This window comes from Artemia sp. Qi Xiang Cuo, chromosome 1, assembly GCF_049724085.1.
Source record: "Artemia sp. Qi Xiang Cuo chromosome 1, ASM4972408v1, whole genome shotgun sequence".
Classification (NCBI taxonomy): Eukaryota; Metazoa; Arthropoda; class Branchiopoda; order Anostraca; family Artemiidae; genus Artemia; species Artemia sp. Qi Xiang Cuo.
The window spans coordinates 63,931,620-63,944,982 of record NC_142794.1 but is presented as its reverse complement, the minus strand read 5'-3'; the positions used below and the strand labels follow the sequence as shown (position 1 = coordinate 63,944,982).

Here is a 13,363-nt window from a genome sequence, read left to right as displayed (position 1 = left end):
TTTGCAACTTTTGAAATTGCATTAGTATTAAAATAGGGTAGAGGGCGCGGTTGCCAGTAAGTATAAGCAAATTGTATCCGAAATTTTCGTTTTTACCATATCTTTTCCCATATAAAGTAAGAAAAATCAAGAATTAGATAAATGAAAAATTTCGTTAAAAAATGAAAATTTTGTTAAAATTTGGCCTGAACATTTTTGGGAGACAAGAGAGGGGGGGGGTGTGCTAATCAAGATTTCGCCCTGGGTGTAAGAGAGGCCAGAACCACCACTGCCTCTATAGTGGTCTGTTATAATTTTTCCCTCAAAACCAATTACATAAAAATTGTCTCTGTGTTAGGGCTAAGATAAAATGGCAATCTTCGTGTGACGCACATAGATACAAGATAAAATGTCAAAGCGGCTCGATTTCGGGCTATCCCTTGCCGTCGTATGCCTTGTCATCAATTAGCAGGGAGTTGCAAACCCCACCAAAAGCTGGTACGAATCTAAGGCCTTTCCTCTACTATTATTTATTCCTATTGTATTCAATTTAGCTTAAATTTAAATACTCCTTCTGATAGACGTGGTGATAACAAGAATTTTGAATTAATTTAAGGCCTTTGAAATGCTAGAGCTAGAGTTAAAATGGGACGGAGGCAATTGTTTCATCATGTTTTAGTCAGGAATATACATCAATTATTGTGACTCAGTTAGTTTATCATAAATTATCTAATTCAAATAGAAAAATAAACATTAAAATTTACTCTATTAGTTTTTTTTGGTTCAATTTTATCTTATTTTCTTGCTTCGTATGTTGAATTATTCTTCCTATTAAGGAATGATTGCCCTTTTTGTTCCAAGTAGACAAGATTTTGCTCTTAGGGAAAAGAATTATGACAACAGAAAGTTGTTTCATCAGAATCTAATTTGAAAGTTTTCCCAGTAGAACAAAAGAAATTCTGGATTTTGACCAAAATGATTTGATAGGCAAATTAGCTAAGCTTTGAGATTTAGGAGATATTTATGTTTGTCTTTTGTGCATATGAATTTTAAGACTACGAATATAGCAAAGGTTTTCCTTTCAGCTGTATTTATGGGCCATTGCCCTCGCTTTAAAGTCTTGGTGATGGCGAATATCTGTGTAAAGTTTTTATCTATAAGAACTTTTTTGAAAAATGCAAAAAAAAAATTTCAAAGCGAAAAAATTTCTTACTTTTAGGATAATTATTTAACAGGGCAAACAAGACATTTATTTTTCTGAACTAAAAAATTCTGGGTTAACAGCTTCGCAAGGAAATGCAAAAATATAATTGAAGTAGATAATAGGAAATATGAATGTGATTAAACTTCAGAACTTGTTAAAGATAAGGAAATCAAAATATAATGATTGTCATAGCCATAGTAGGAGATCCCTTCTTGAATTTGAGAACCTTTTTACTCTTTTAAAAGTTTGCCATTTTAAAAATCACTATGTTAATGGTTCTTTTCCTTTAATGCAGGTATAGACAGATTGACGCAGACGCTTATGGGGATATTGACTCTTGGCATTTGTCAAAATAAAAACATAGTATATACACAAGCATTGTGTAATAAACTTATACAAGCATTGTTAAGTAACAAAATTTAGATATAAAATATATAAAAAAAATAGTTATGCCCAATGTTCAGGTTTTTTTCCATTGGAATTTTTTTCTGAAATATATCAAAAAATGCCCAGAGGCGGTTCTACGCCTGTTCAGAAGGGTGCAGCTGCCCCCCTGTAGTTTTTCTGATATCTGACCCACCAATTGCACTTACTGGCTGAAGGGTCACGAAACGGAGATCAGCGCTGCCGGTGTGGAGCTTAAGGGTCTAGAGCCGGCATACGTACTACTTACTCTACTTACTTAATTGACTAAAAAATTGTCGCAATTGTAATTTTTGTATGCCTTGCTCCCCTCTCAGTTTATGAGGCCTAAAACCGGTACGGCAAATACCTGGTGGAAGATCTGTTTTTCCTAATGGTACTCTGTGTGCAAGTGTTGATGTTTACAATTCGTTACCATGCATAAAAACTGTCGAAAATCAAATTAAAAGTTTTTCTTTTTTGGTGTTGTTTTTATTTACTTAGATTACATATTAAAGAGGAATAAGGACATAAAAAATATCTCGGGGATCCCTCATATGCCTTTCCACCCTCTATGTATGCCGTTTGGCATGTTTGATCCAGTGAATTACATAAATACTACCAAAAATCATATTAATAACTTCTAGTGTATTATGTTTGAGCTATGGTGGAGTAATAGAAGTCCTTAATAATATGTCCGAAGGGATACCCCAGTCCTGTCGCACCCTATGTAGATAAATTTTGATGTCTTCCATTGTTTAAGATTTCTGAAAATCAAATTAATAATTTTTCTCTTTTCTTCCTTAGGTATTATGGAGGAACAGAAGTCATTGACAAAATTGAGCTTCTGTCAGAAACGAGCGTTGGAAGCATTTCGTTTAGACAAGGAATTATGGGGAGTGAATGTTCAACCCTATTCTGGAAGTCCAGCCAATTTTGCAGTATATACTGCTGTTCTAGCGCCACATGATAGGATAATGGGACTGGATTTACCCGACGGAGGACAGTAAGTATTAGAGGTAGGCCTTGCCTGGAACATAAATTCCTCCAAGATGCAAATTTATATTCTTTCCAGTATATTGCCCTGATTTCTCAAAAGTTACTTAACCGTCTTTTCTATAGCGTGACAATTTGAAATGAGTGCGGCTCGAGAAACTAAGAACCACACCCAAAATAGTTCTATCGATAATTTTATATTTAAGTCTATTATAAGATGAATTTGCTGCTAAAATGACTAATCTTATACACTAGACTTTTCTTTTACTTAACGTGCTTTTTTTTATTTTTAACCATGGATTCCCAGATGCTATGTTTTCCACCACAGCTCAAAGTCAGAAGTGCTTTATCCGTTTACTTCTAATTATGTGCATTACTTTATTGCTTTACCTCTGTAACGTTTTTTCGTAAGCCAATTACATTTTAGATATATATATATATATATATATATATATATATATATATATATATATATATATATATATATATATATATATATATATATATATATATATATATATATATATATATATATATATATATATATATATATATATATATATATATATATATATATATATATATATATTAAACCAGAAAAACAAAAACAGTAATAACAGCCACCTCGAGAAGTAAAAAAAACTTGTCCGAGGGGTAGCAAAAATACATTAGAAAATAATATAGGACAAAAAAAAAGAAATTATAAAACCAATGCTACGACCTAATCTGCACTTCAAATTTTACAACAAACAAATTCAACAATACTATTAAGATCATACCACGAGAAGCCACAATAAGTTACTCAGTTTTTTTTTTAACCCCCCCCCCCAAAAAAAAAAAAAAAAAAAAACAAAAGAACTAAAATGTATACTTAGTAAAATGATTTTCTTTCATTTCTCTCTTTAAAAAAAAATCACTATTATTTTTAAAACACTGATCTACATGATTCCAACTTCTAATCCCCCTACGAAGCACAGAAAACGTCGACCGGGTCGAACCATCAATGGAATATTAATCTCTCCAGAAGATCGAGTGTCATACTTCTGGATCATGGATCTCAAATTAACTAAACTGTCAAAACATGAAAGATTTGTACCATGATGTAGCCTAGAAATAAAAAAAAAGTGTATATAACTCTCGTAGTCCAGAGGCTGGTAGTATCCTTATTCACTCGTAGACGTTAAAGTTCAAGTTTTTTTTTCAAGTTCAATATGGGTTTTAATTCAAAAAAAATATATAAAAATACACTTAACTCAATTCCTTGTGCATTGATGCACGTTTGGGCCCGTAATAATTGCACACTCTAATTACAGCGTGGCCTCCTGTCCTCTCCAATTTTCACCCCGAACCGCCATCAAATAACAAATTTAACACAACTTCTCCTCCGCTCACACCCCTTGAAGTATCAAACTAAAATATAATAAATAATAATAATATCAAAAAATTCTAGACATAATAATAATAAAATAAATCTAGTAAATAAAATTTTAATCTTTTAGATATTTTTTCACATTCTTTTTATAGGAGCGGAGAGGCCTATATGACTTCAGCTCTTGCGGAAGTGCATTCCACTCTTTAGCACACAGAATTCTAGGAGAAAATTCCGCCCTAGCTGTCGGTGGGGGGGGGGGTATATAAATGTCTGATGAAGATCGTGTATCTAAACTATGGATTTGTGATGCTAGTGTGAATAAGCCTTTAAATGGTGATGGGAGTGTTCCTGAAAAATATTTAAAACAAAAAATGATGCAAGATAGTCTGTAAAGGGATACCATTGACAATATATTTGGGATTGGATCTAAAATTTGAAGAGTTTTGGTATGTAGTGGGTCATGTCTATCTAAACTTATCTTTAAAGCGGATCGCTAAACTCTTGAGTAATATTGAATGTGAGACTTGATAAGCGCATTTTAAATCAGAATCAGTATTTTTTTAGGCAAATGTTGACTGACTTTTCTCAAGATTACAAGGTTTCTTGAAAGCTTCGTCTCGACACTTGCTATGTGGCGTCTGAACGAGAGGTTTTCGTCGATTAAAACCCCTAGGTATCGAACGTGTCCTTTCTGGTCTCTTGATAAGTCCACGAGAGTTTTCAATACCAATCACATCAGGAGCCAGCGAATCTATACGTGAAAAAAATAAAACACTCGATTTGTCAATGTTGATGACTAGACGATTTGCGTCCATCCACAGGTACGTTTCTTCAAGAATGTCTTGTAGCTTCGTTTTGAGAGACTTGATGTTCCACTCTGAGCTTGCCATGAGTGAATCATCCGCAAATGCCGTTAGTTTGTCCTCGCTTCTACTATAGACCCCGGCGTCGTTTGTGGGTGACATAGTTTGCAGCAATAAGGGCTACGACTTGCAGGAGTCAGTACTTGCTGAAGATCATTTACGTGAACAAGAAACAATACCGATCCCAATTTAGAGCCCTGTGGCACCTCGCAGTTAACTACGACATCATTTGTATGTTCATTTCCTGTGTACATTCGACGATTTTCCAGGTAAGACTTAAACCAATCTAGGATTTGGCCACGAATTCCAATATGATCCAGCTTTCTTTTTAAAATTTCGTGGTGCATGCTATCAAACACTTTCTTAATATCTAGAAGCACTGCTGCAGGTAAAGCACCCGAATCTAGAATTCTGTTTACGAATAAACTTAGTGAAGTAAGGGCGTCTTCGGTTGAATGGCCAGCCCTAAACCCGATTTGGCGGCTGTTAAAAAAGCCTTTGGCCTCTAAATATTGGTAAAGCTGGTTTTTCATTGGCGTTTCAAAGACTTTCGAGAAAACTGATAAGATTGAGATTGGTCTATAATTTTCTGTCTCTGTATGACTTCCACCTTTGTGTAGAGGTATTATCTTTGCCTTTTTTAACATTTCAGGAAAGACCCCTTTATCTAATGAAAGATTTACAAAGTAAGTTAGCGGCTCAGCAATGGTCGTCACTACTGCTTTCAGTGCCTTTGTGTGGACCAGGTCCAAACCTGAAGCAGAAGAGCCCTTCAAATTTTTTACGAGTAATTCGAGTTCACCTGGTGTTACAGGACTCACTGCCATTGATTTCATACACTTCGGGCCAAGGTATTCTTTGTATGATTTAGATGGTATCTCGACGGAATTTGCTGTGGTATCGCCGATATTTGCGAAAAATGTACTCAGCGATGCGGCAACCTGTGTAGGTTTGGTAATTTCTTCATCATTCACGACCAATTTCGCTGGTAATGTGGAAGACTTAGTGGTTGGCCGTAGTACCGATTTTATAATTTGCCAAACTTTTCGACCATCCTTCCCGCTTTCCGTCAGCTTTTGCTGCAGGTAACCACGCTTCTCTCTTCGTAACACAGTCCGAAGGACTTTCCTATATTGCTCATACTCCTCTAGCCGCTCTAAGCTCGGAAATCGTCTATACTCTCCCCAAAGGTGGTTTTTCTTATTCACACAGGCCAGAAGACCATCCGTCATCCAGGGGCTAATTGGCTGGTCTTTTTGTCGTTTATTAGTTCTCGGGTCTCTCACGCAACATCTACTGTATACATCCAAGAACGTCGAGTGAAATGACCCAAATGCTTCGTTTACATCTTGAACCTCCATTACGTTATCCCTGTTTGATTGCTCTAGTTCCTGTTTTAAATTCTTCAAGTTTTCCTCTGTTAAACATATAATCGGTAACATAGGGTTGATCCGTGACCTTATCTTATCTGGTTCTGAAAGGGCGAGTGTTGTATGAATGGGAAAGTGGTCTGATGTGTCGCTGACGAGGACTGCCACCGACTCTGGGAGCAAGGAGCTGAATTTGTTGTCGATAAGTGAATGCGTACTCTCAGTAACCTGTGTCGGAATCGTAACAGCAGGATATAGGCCTGAACCTGCCATATTATTTAGCAAATATGTTGCTTCGGCCGTTAGCGGAATACTGAGGTTAATATTAAAATCTCCCATGAGAATAAGCTCATTTTTTTGACACTCTGCTAGCTCCATAACTTGAGCCATATGTTCCATAAACTGAAACGTTGACCCTGACGGAGAACGATAAATTTTACCCACAATAACTTTTTTATTTGGGGACAGCCATACTTCTTGGAACAACGACTCGAAAATTCCTTCAATACTTCGTGTAAGGTCTTGCCTAATTTGAAGCGTGTGTGTGTCGCGGATATAAATTGCTATACCACCCCTTTTCATCTGTTTTTTTTTTGTGGAGAAAATGGCTAGTGTAACCTGGAATATCCAAAAGGCTTTCGGTTTGTTATGTAATAAATGTTTCACATAGGCCTGTACAATCTGGTCTAAGCTCCCGACATGTCGACTCTAGATCAGAAAATGAGGAATACAGTCCTTGGCAATTCAAATGAAATACTACAATGCAGAATATATGGATAGACAAGGTAAAAATAAAGGAGGTATTCATTAATACTGAATCGTATACCAAAAGGGAAAGCCAATAGCTCACCTTTTTAAAATCTGATTGGTTCCTGTGTGGAATTTAGAGCCAGTTAAAAGAGCAACAAGTTTCTGAGGGAAAAGCTTTGCAGGTAAACAATCTGTTTCTCTGGAGCTTTTACCATATTCATTATCTGCAATAGCTGCAAGAGACGTTTAAGTCAGTTATTTTCATTGTGTCGTCATGGGATAGAATATTTTGGATCTACTGTTTATTAATACCATTACCTTTACTAACGCATTTGATTTGTGGGAAATCAATTTAAATGCAGCAACATCGCAATTGAACCAAGTTGCTATTGAAGCTACTTCAAATTTCATGTCATGTGCAAAAGTTTTTTTTCTACCTCATAGATAAAAACTAACATCGAAATAACAATTTTTGATAGGCACATTTTACTTTGATGGTTGTTTCCCTCGATCTACGCTCTCTGAAAATGTCGCTTGCGTTCCAAGAAATCGTCTCGTTCTACCGCCAAACGGAGTCTATAAATTCAAGACAAGATTGTAGGGCAAATTCTTAATTTTACTTCTCAGGAAACCACAGAACATTTCCAAGTGAAAAGGGGACTTGAAGGTATAAACCTGAAGACATAGTATTCTGAAAGGAAAACTAATCCTATCTTTTTTGTCTCGGAAATTGAAACTCAGTTTAGCTTTTTTTGCATGGGAATCTGAGGAATGTAAACTGAGTCTATAGAAAAAACCATTTAGCATTAAAGTGACTCGGGTGTACAGAAGAGTAACTTTTGCAGTATATAAGCAAATTGAATTAAACAACTAAATTTGAATCCTTTACTTTTGTTATAGCTCTACTTCTGTAATGGATCTTCACATCCTGGCTACGAAGAAGGATTCTTGTCTAAAAAATCGAATAACAGTGACATTAAAGCTAGTATATCCCCCTGCTCCACCGTCCGCTTACCGTTGACTGTCCATCTATTCAGTCCGTAAGGACGTTTACCGCTTTTCTCCGGTCGCCTAAGTCCAAAGGAATTTTTGACCAGTAAAAGATTGTTTAGTAGAATTAGGTGATATGTCACACATATTTATTCTCGAGGAGGTTCCATTCCAAAGTTAGGCTCCTAGCCAACAAAATGGAATAGCTATAGGTTTTCTGAAATAATATTGTAACTGGAATACATTGTCTCTGAGAACGCTAGGATAATACTTATTTCTAAAAGTCTAGTACAAGCTCTAGTTGAGCCAATCCTCTTGTTATATCAGTTGAAAAAGAGAAGAAAAAAAATACAAAGAACCTGACATCAAACTAATCTTAGAAACTGTTAATAATAGACAAAAAAATTGTGTCGTACATAAAATGACCAAAACAAAAATTAAAAGAATTTAGTAAAGCATAGTTTCCCCTTAGTTTCTGCTTCTGATATACCTGATTCTTAATGGTATAATTATTATGCAGCTGATTTCTCTTCACCAGATCCCTTGCTTGAGTCATAATTTGAGTATGATCTTATAGAGTTATTAAATAGGGCAGAGTGTCCATATGACGATATTGTGGTTATGGCATCTGTAGTTGAATCAGCAGTTAAGAGGCTGAAGTCAAAGTTGTCGTCCAGTATTAATGGGGTTTGTGGTTTGCATATTAAACATGATGGCCCATCCCTTGTATAGCACCTCACATTGCTCTCACTGATGATCCTTACCCTAGATATTGTACCTTCGTCATTCTGTATTGGTGATGTTACACGTATTCCCAAGAAGGGTAAAATTACTGCTCAAGGCACTTTTTTTCTGCCTATTACCGTTTCAACGACTATGTACAAACTATAGGAATTAGTCGTTATAGATGAGCTTGAGACTAAGTGTGCTGCTCCTCCTCATCAGTTTAGCGTTCAGCATGGAATTCGGTTGGCCCGAGGACCTTTCTGTTGTTGCCAACTTGCTCATTGAATCTGATGCTTCAGGTATTTTCCCTGTTTCTTAAAGGGCTTGATGTCAGTCGAGCTTTCGACTCCCTTATCCATGTGGCAAGGCTCCTTCTTACTGCTAAAAGGCTTGTAAATGCTATACCATTGAGGCTTTTCGTGATATGTATTTTCGCCTTCAAATCCGTCTTAAGATCTCTCTTTCAAAATCTAAGGAGCTGATTTCCCGAGCTAGAAGAATCCCTGCTTGAATAGAAGCCCGCCATGGTGCAATTTCTTCTCCCTTTCTATTTAACAATTATGTCGTTGATTCCTTCGAGAACATGTCCACCATCCTGCATTTCCAATGGTATCAATGCTTCTTTTGTCTCTTATGCTGATGGTATTCTTGATATCAGCCGAACTACTCAACGACTCTCTGAAATTTTTAAAAACCAGCATGATGAATAACTAAACATCGGTCTTAAATCTAACACTGGACAGTGTAATTTCCTCCTTTTCAAATGGCGTGAAACATCCCCGTCCCATCTGTGACTCTTGGTCCTCTGTGGTTCAGACATTTTACATGCAGACCGGCTATACTTTACCTCCCCCCCCTAATGTGCAAATCTATAGCCCAAATTTATTTCTAAAGTAACGAAGAAACTAACGAAAAAAACTCGAATTTTACACAGCGTAAACTTGAATGAGTGGCGAATAATATACAAGTACCAATCTTCATTCCCCCTACGGAAATATAAAAAAAATAACTCTCGAGTAAAAATCTCAAATTTGGAAAACCTTATTTTCCCCGGGGGGGATTTCCCGGGGGGGGGGGTAAACACCTAGAACCGTAGAGAACGTATTTATGATGTTGTTATTAATTTTTGTTTATGTTAGAGCAGTGTATAATTATTTGATATTAAGTTTTATTTTTATTTTATTGTTTCTCTTTGCCTCCGTATTTGCTGTGTTACTGTATAACGGGCTTTTCAATGAATAATAATAATAGACTACGCAATTAGTTTGTACCAAAGCTAATGGAATAGATTTTACACAGTGAATGGTAAAAAAAAATATAGAACACGGGCTGGGAAGATTAAATAAGCTTACTGAGTTGAATAAAGTAAATTACTCAAATGACTGTGTTTATGTCGGTAAATATTATAATATCCATTTAGTTCATGCTGAGCATAGAAATCAAAGTAAGAAATATAGCCCTGGCTGAAGAAAAAAATGTCTGATTTTCATGAATGTTAAAGCAGTCTATTTATCCGGCTGACTGAATTATCGTCAAATTTTGTATCTATTTATGTTGTGTGTCAGAATTATATATATTTGAGCAAACAAGTTTTCATCAAAGTAGTAAAGGAGTTTTGGCTTAGATAAATTGATGTCTCTTCCTCCATGAAAACTTCAACGCTCAATACTATTTTTTCTTCTTTATTTCTAAGAGCTTTAAAGTCCGGTTCATATAGCCCCTTGTATCTTGTTTCCCCAGAAAGAGTATTTGAAAACTGATATTTAGATATCATCTTTAACTATGCTTTTGGGATAATATCTTCGCTCTTAAGGACCTCCACATGTGAAGAGAAAACAGAGCATGGAATTTCTTTAGTAAATTGCAAACTGATCGATCATAAAGATATAATGAGGCCAAAACTTCTTGTTAGCAGTGTGCTTATCACCTTTTCTGAATTTGGATGTTATATATACTAATATGATGTCAATGTAATGGAGACATATACTCTGTATATACTTATACAGACATAAGGGACGAACGCAGGGGGAGGGCCTTTAGGCCCACCCTCCCCCTCCCTCCTCTCGAAATTCAAAATTCTCCAAATGCTAGGGCACTTCTTATGCAAGTGAATTTTTTGAGTTTATCCAATCCTACTCTACCACCCCACACACCCGAAAAAGAATATTGCGTACGATCTAGATATATATACAGTTTAATATATATATATATATATATATATATATATATATATATATATATATATATATATATATATATATATATATATATATATATATATATATATATATATATATATATATATATATATATATATATATATATATATATATATATATATATATATATATATATATATATATATATATATATATATATATATATATATATATAAAATAGGCATACTAATATACGGTGTTTACTATTGGAGTATCTACTATACGGTATCTACTATCGGTTAAAATGAAAACCTTTTGAAATTATACTAAAAAAAGGTAAAGAAAGTTTGTCACAGATGCGCATGCGTATGATTCTTTGGGTGGGTGAAAATAAGGGAAAGAGCATGTTGATTTATGAAGATTAATGTTTAAGGACATTCCGAAGTGATCATCATTAAAATATACTGAAAATAAAATTATACATACATGGGGCTATATATATATATATTAAACCAGAAAAACAAAAACAGTAATAACAGCCACCTCGAGAAGTAAAAACAACTTGTCCGGGGGGTAGCAAAAATACATTAGAAAATAATATAGGACAAAAAAAAAAAGAAATTATAAAACCAATGCTACGACCTAATCTGCACTTCAAATTTTACAAAAAAAAAATTCAACAATACTATTAAGATCATACCACGAGAGGCCACAATAAGTTACTCAGTTATTTGTTTAACCCCCCCCCCCCAAAAAAAAAAAAAAACAAACAAACAAAAGAACTAAAATTTATACTTAGTAAAATGATTTTCTTTTATTTCTCTATTGAAAAAAAAATCACTATTATTTTTAAAACACTTTTCTAGATTATGCCAACTTCTAATTCTCCCTCGAATCACAGAAAACGTCAACCGGGTAGAACCATCAATAAAATATTGAGCTCTCCAGAACAGCGAGTGTCTAACTTGTGGATCCTGGATCTCAAATTAACTAAACTGTACAAACGGCAAAGATCTTTACCGTGTTGTAGACTAAAAATAAAAAAAATTGCATATAACTCTCGTAGTCCAGATGCTGGTAGTATCCTTATTCACTCGTAGACGTTCAAGTTCAAGTTTTTTTTTCAAGTTCAATATGGGTTTTAATTCAAAAAAAATATATAAAAATACACTTAACTCAATTCCTTGTTCATTGATGCACGTTTGGGCCCGTAATAATTGCACACTCTAAATACAGCGTGGTCTCCTGTCCTCTCCAATTTCCACCCCGAACCGCCATCAAATAACAAATTTAACACAACTTCTCCTCCGCTCACACCCCTTGAAGTATCAAACTAAAATATAATAAATAATAATAATATCAAAAAATTCTAGACATAATAATAATAAAATAAATCTAGTAAATAAAATTTTAATCTTTTAGATATTTTTTCACATTCTTTTTAAAGTAGCGGAGAGGCCTATATGACTTCAGCTCTTGCGGAAGTGCAGTCCACTCTTTAGCACACAGAATTCTAGGAGAAAATTCCGACCTAGCTGTCGGTGGGGGGGGGGGTATATAAATGTCTGATGAAGTTCGTGTATCTAAAATATGGATTTGTGATGCTAGTGTGAATAAGCCTTTAAATGGTGATGGGAGTGTTCCTGAAAAATATTTAAAACAAAAAACGGTGCAAGATAGTCTGTAAAGTGATGCCATTGACAGTCTGTTCGGTGTTGGGTCTAAAATTTGAAGTGTTTTGTTGTGAACTGAGTTTAGTCTCTGTAAATGTGTCTTGAAATTAGATTGCCAGACTGTAGAACAATATTGAATGTGAGGCTTGATAACTGCATTGTAAATCAGGATCAGTATTTTTTTTAGGGAAATGGTGACTAAGTTTTTCTCAATATTACAAGGTTCCTTGAAAGCTTCGTCTCGACACTTGCTATGTGGCGTCTGAACGAGAGGTTTTCGTCGATTAAAACCCCCTAGGTATCGAACGTGTCCTTTCTGGTCTCTTGATAAGTCCACGAGAGTTTTCAATACCAATCACATCAGGAGCCAGCGAATCTATACGTGAAAAAATAAAACATTCGATTTGTCAATGTCGATGACTAGACGATGTGCGTCCATCCACAGGTACGTTTCTTCAAGAATGTCTTGTAGCTTCGTTTTGAGAGACTTGATGTTCCATTCTGAGCTTGCCATAAGTGAATCATCCGCAAATGCCGTTAGTTTGTCCTCGCTTCTACTATAGACCCCGGCGTCGTTTGTGGGTAACATAGTTTGCAGCAATAAGGGCTACGACTTGCAGGAGTCAGTACTTGCTGAAGATCATTTACGTGAACAAGAAACAATACCGATCCCAATTTAGAGCCCTGTGGCACCTCGCAGTTAACTACGACATCATTTGTATGTTCATTTCCTGTGTACATTCGACGATTTTCCAGGTAAGACTTAAACCAATCTAGGATTTGGCCACGAATTCCAATATGATCCAGCTTTCTTTTTAAAATTTCGTGGTGCATGCTATCAAACGCTTTCTTAATATCTAGAAGCACTGCTGCAGGTAA

The 13,363-nt window shown here is 35.3% G+C and overlaps 1 protein-coding gene across 1 annotated transcript in view; it reads left to right on the top strand.

Moving 5' to 3' along the window:
* LOC148956589 (serine hydroxymethyltransferase, mitochondrial-like) overlaps nt 1–13,363 on the top strand; it is a 110,927-nt gene that overhangs the window by 16,582 nt on the left and 80,982 nt on the right. The window contains 2 exon segments of the mRNA XM_089086004.1: nt 2,393–2,431; nt 2,433–2,591. Of these exon segments, the coding sequence (XP_088942130.1) occupies nt 2,393–2,431; nt 2,433–2,591 (198 nt within the window).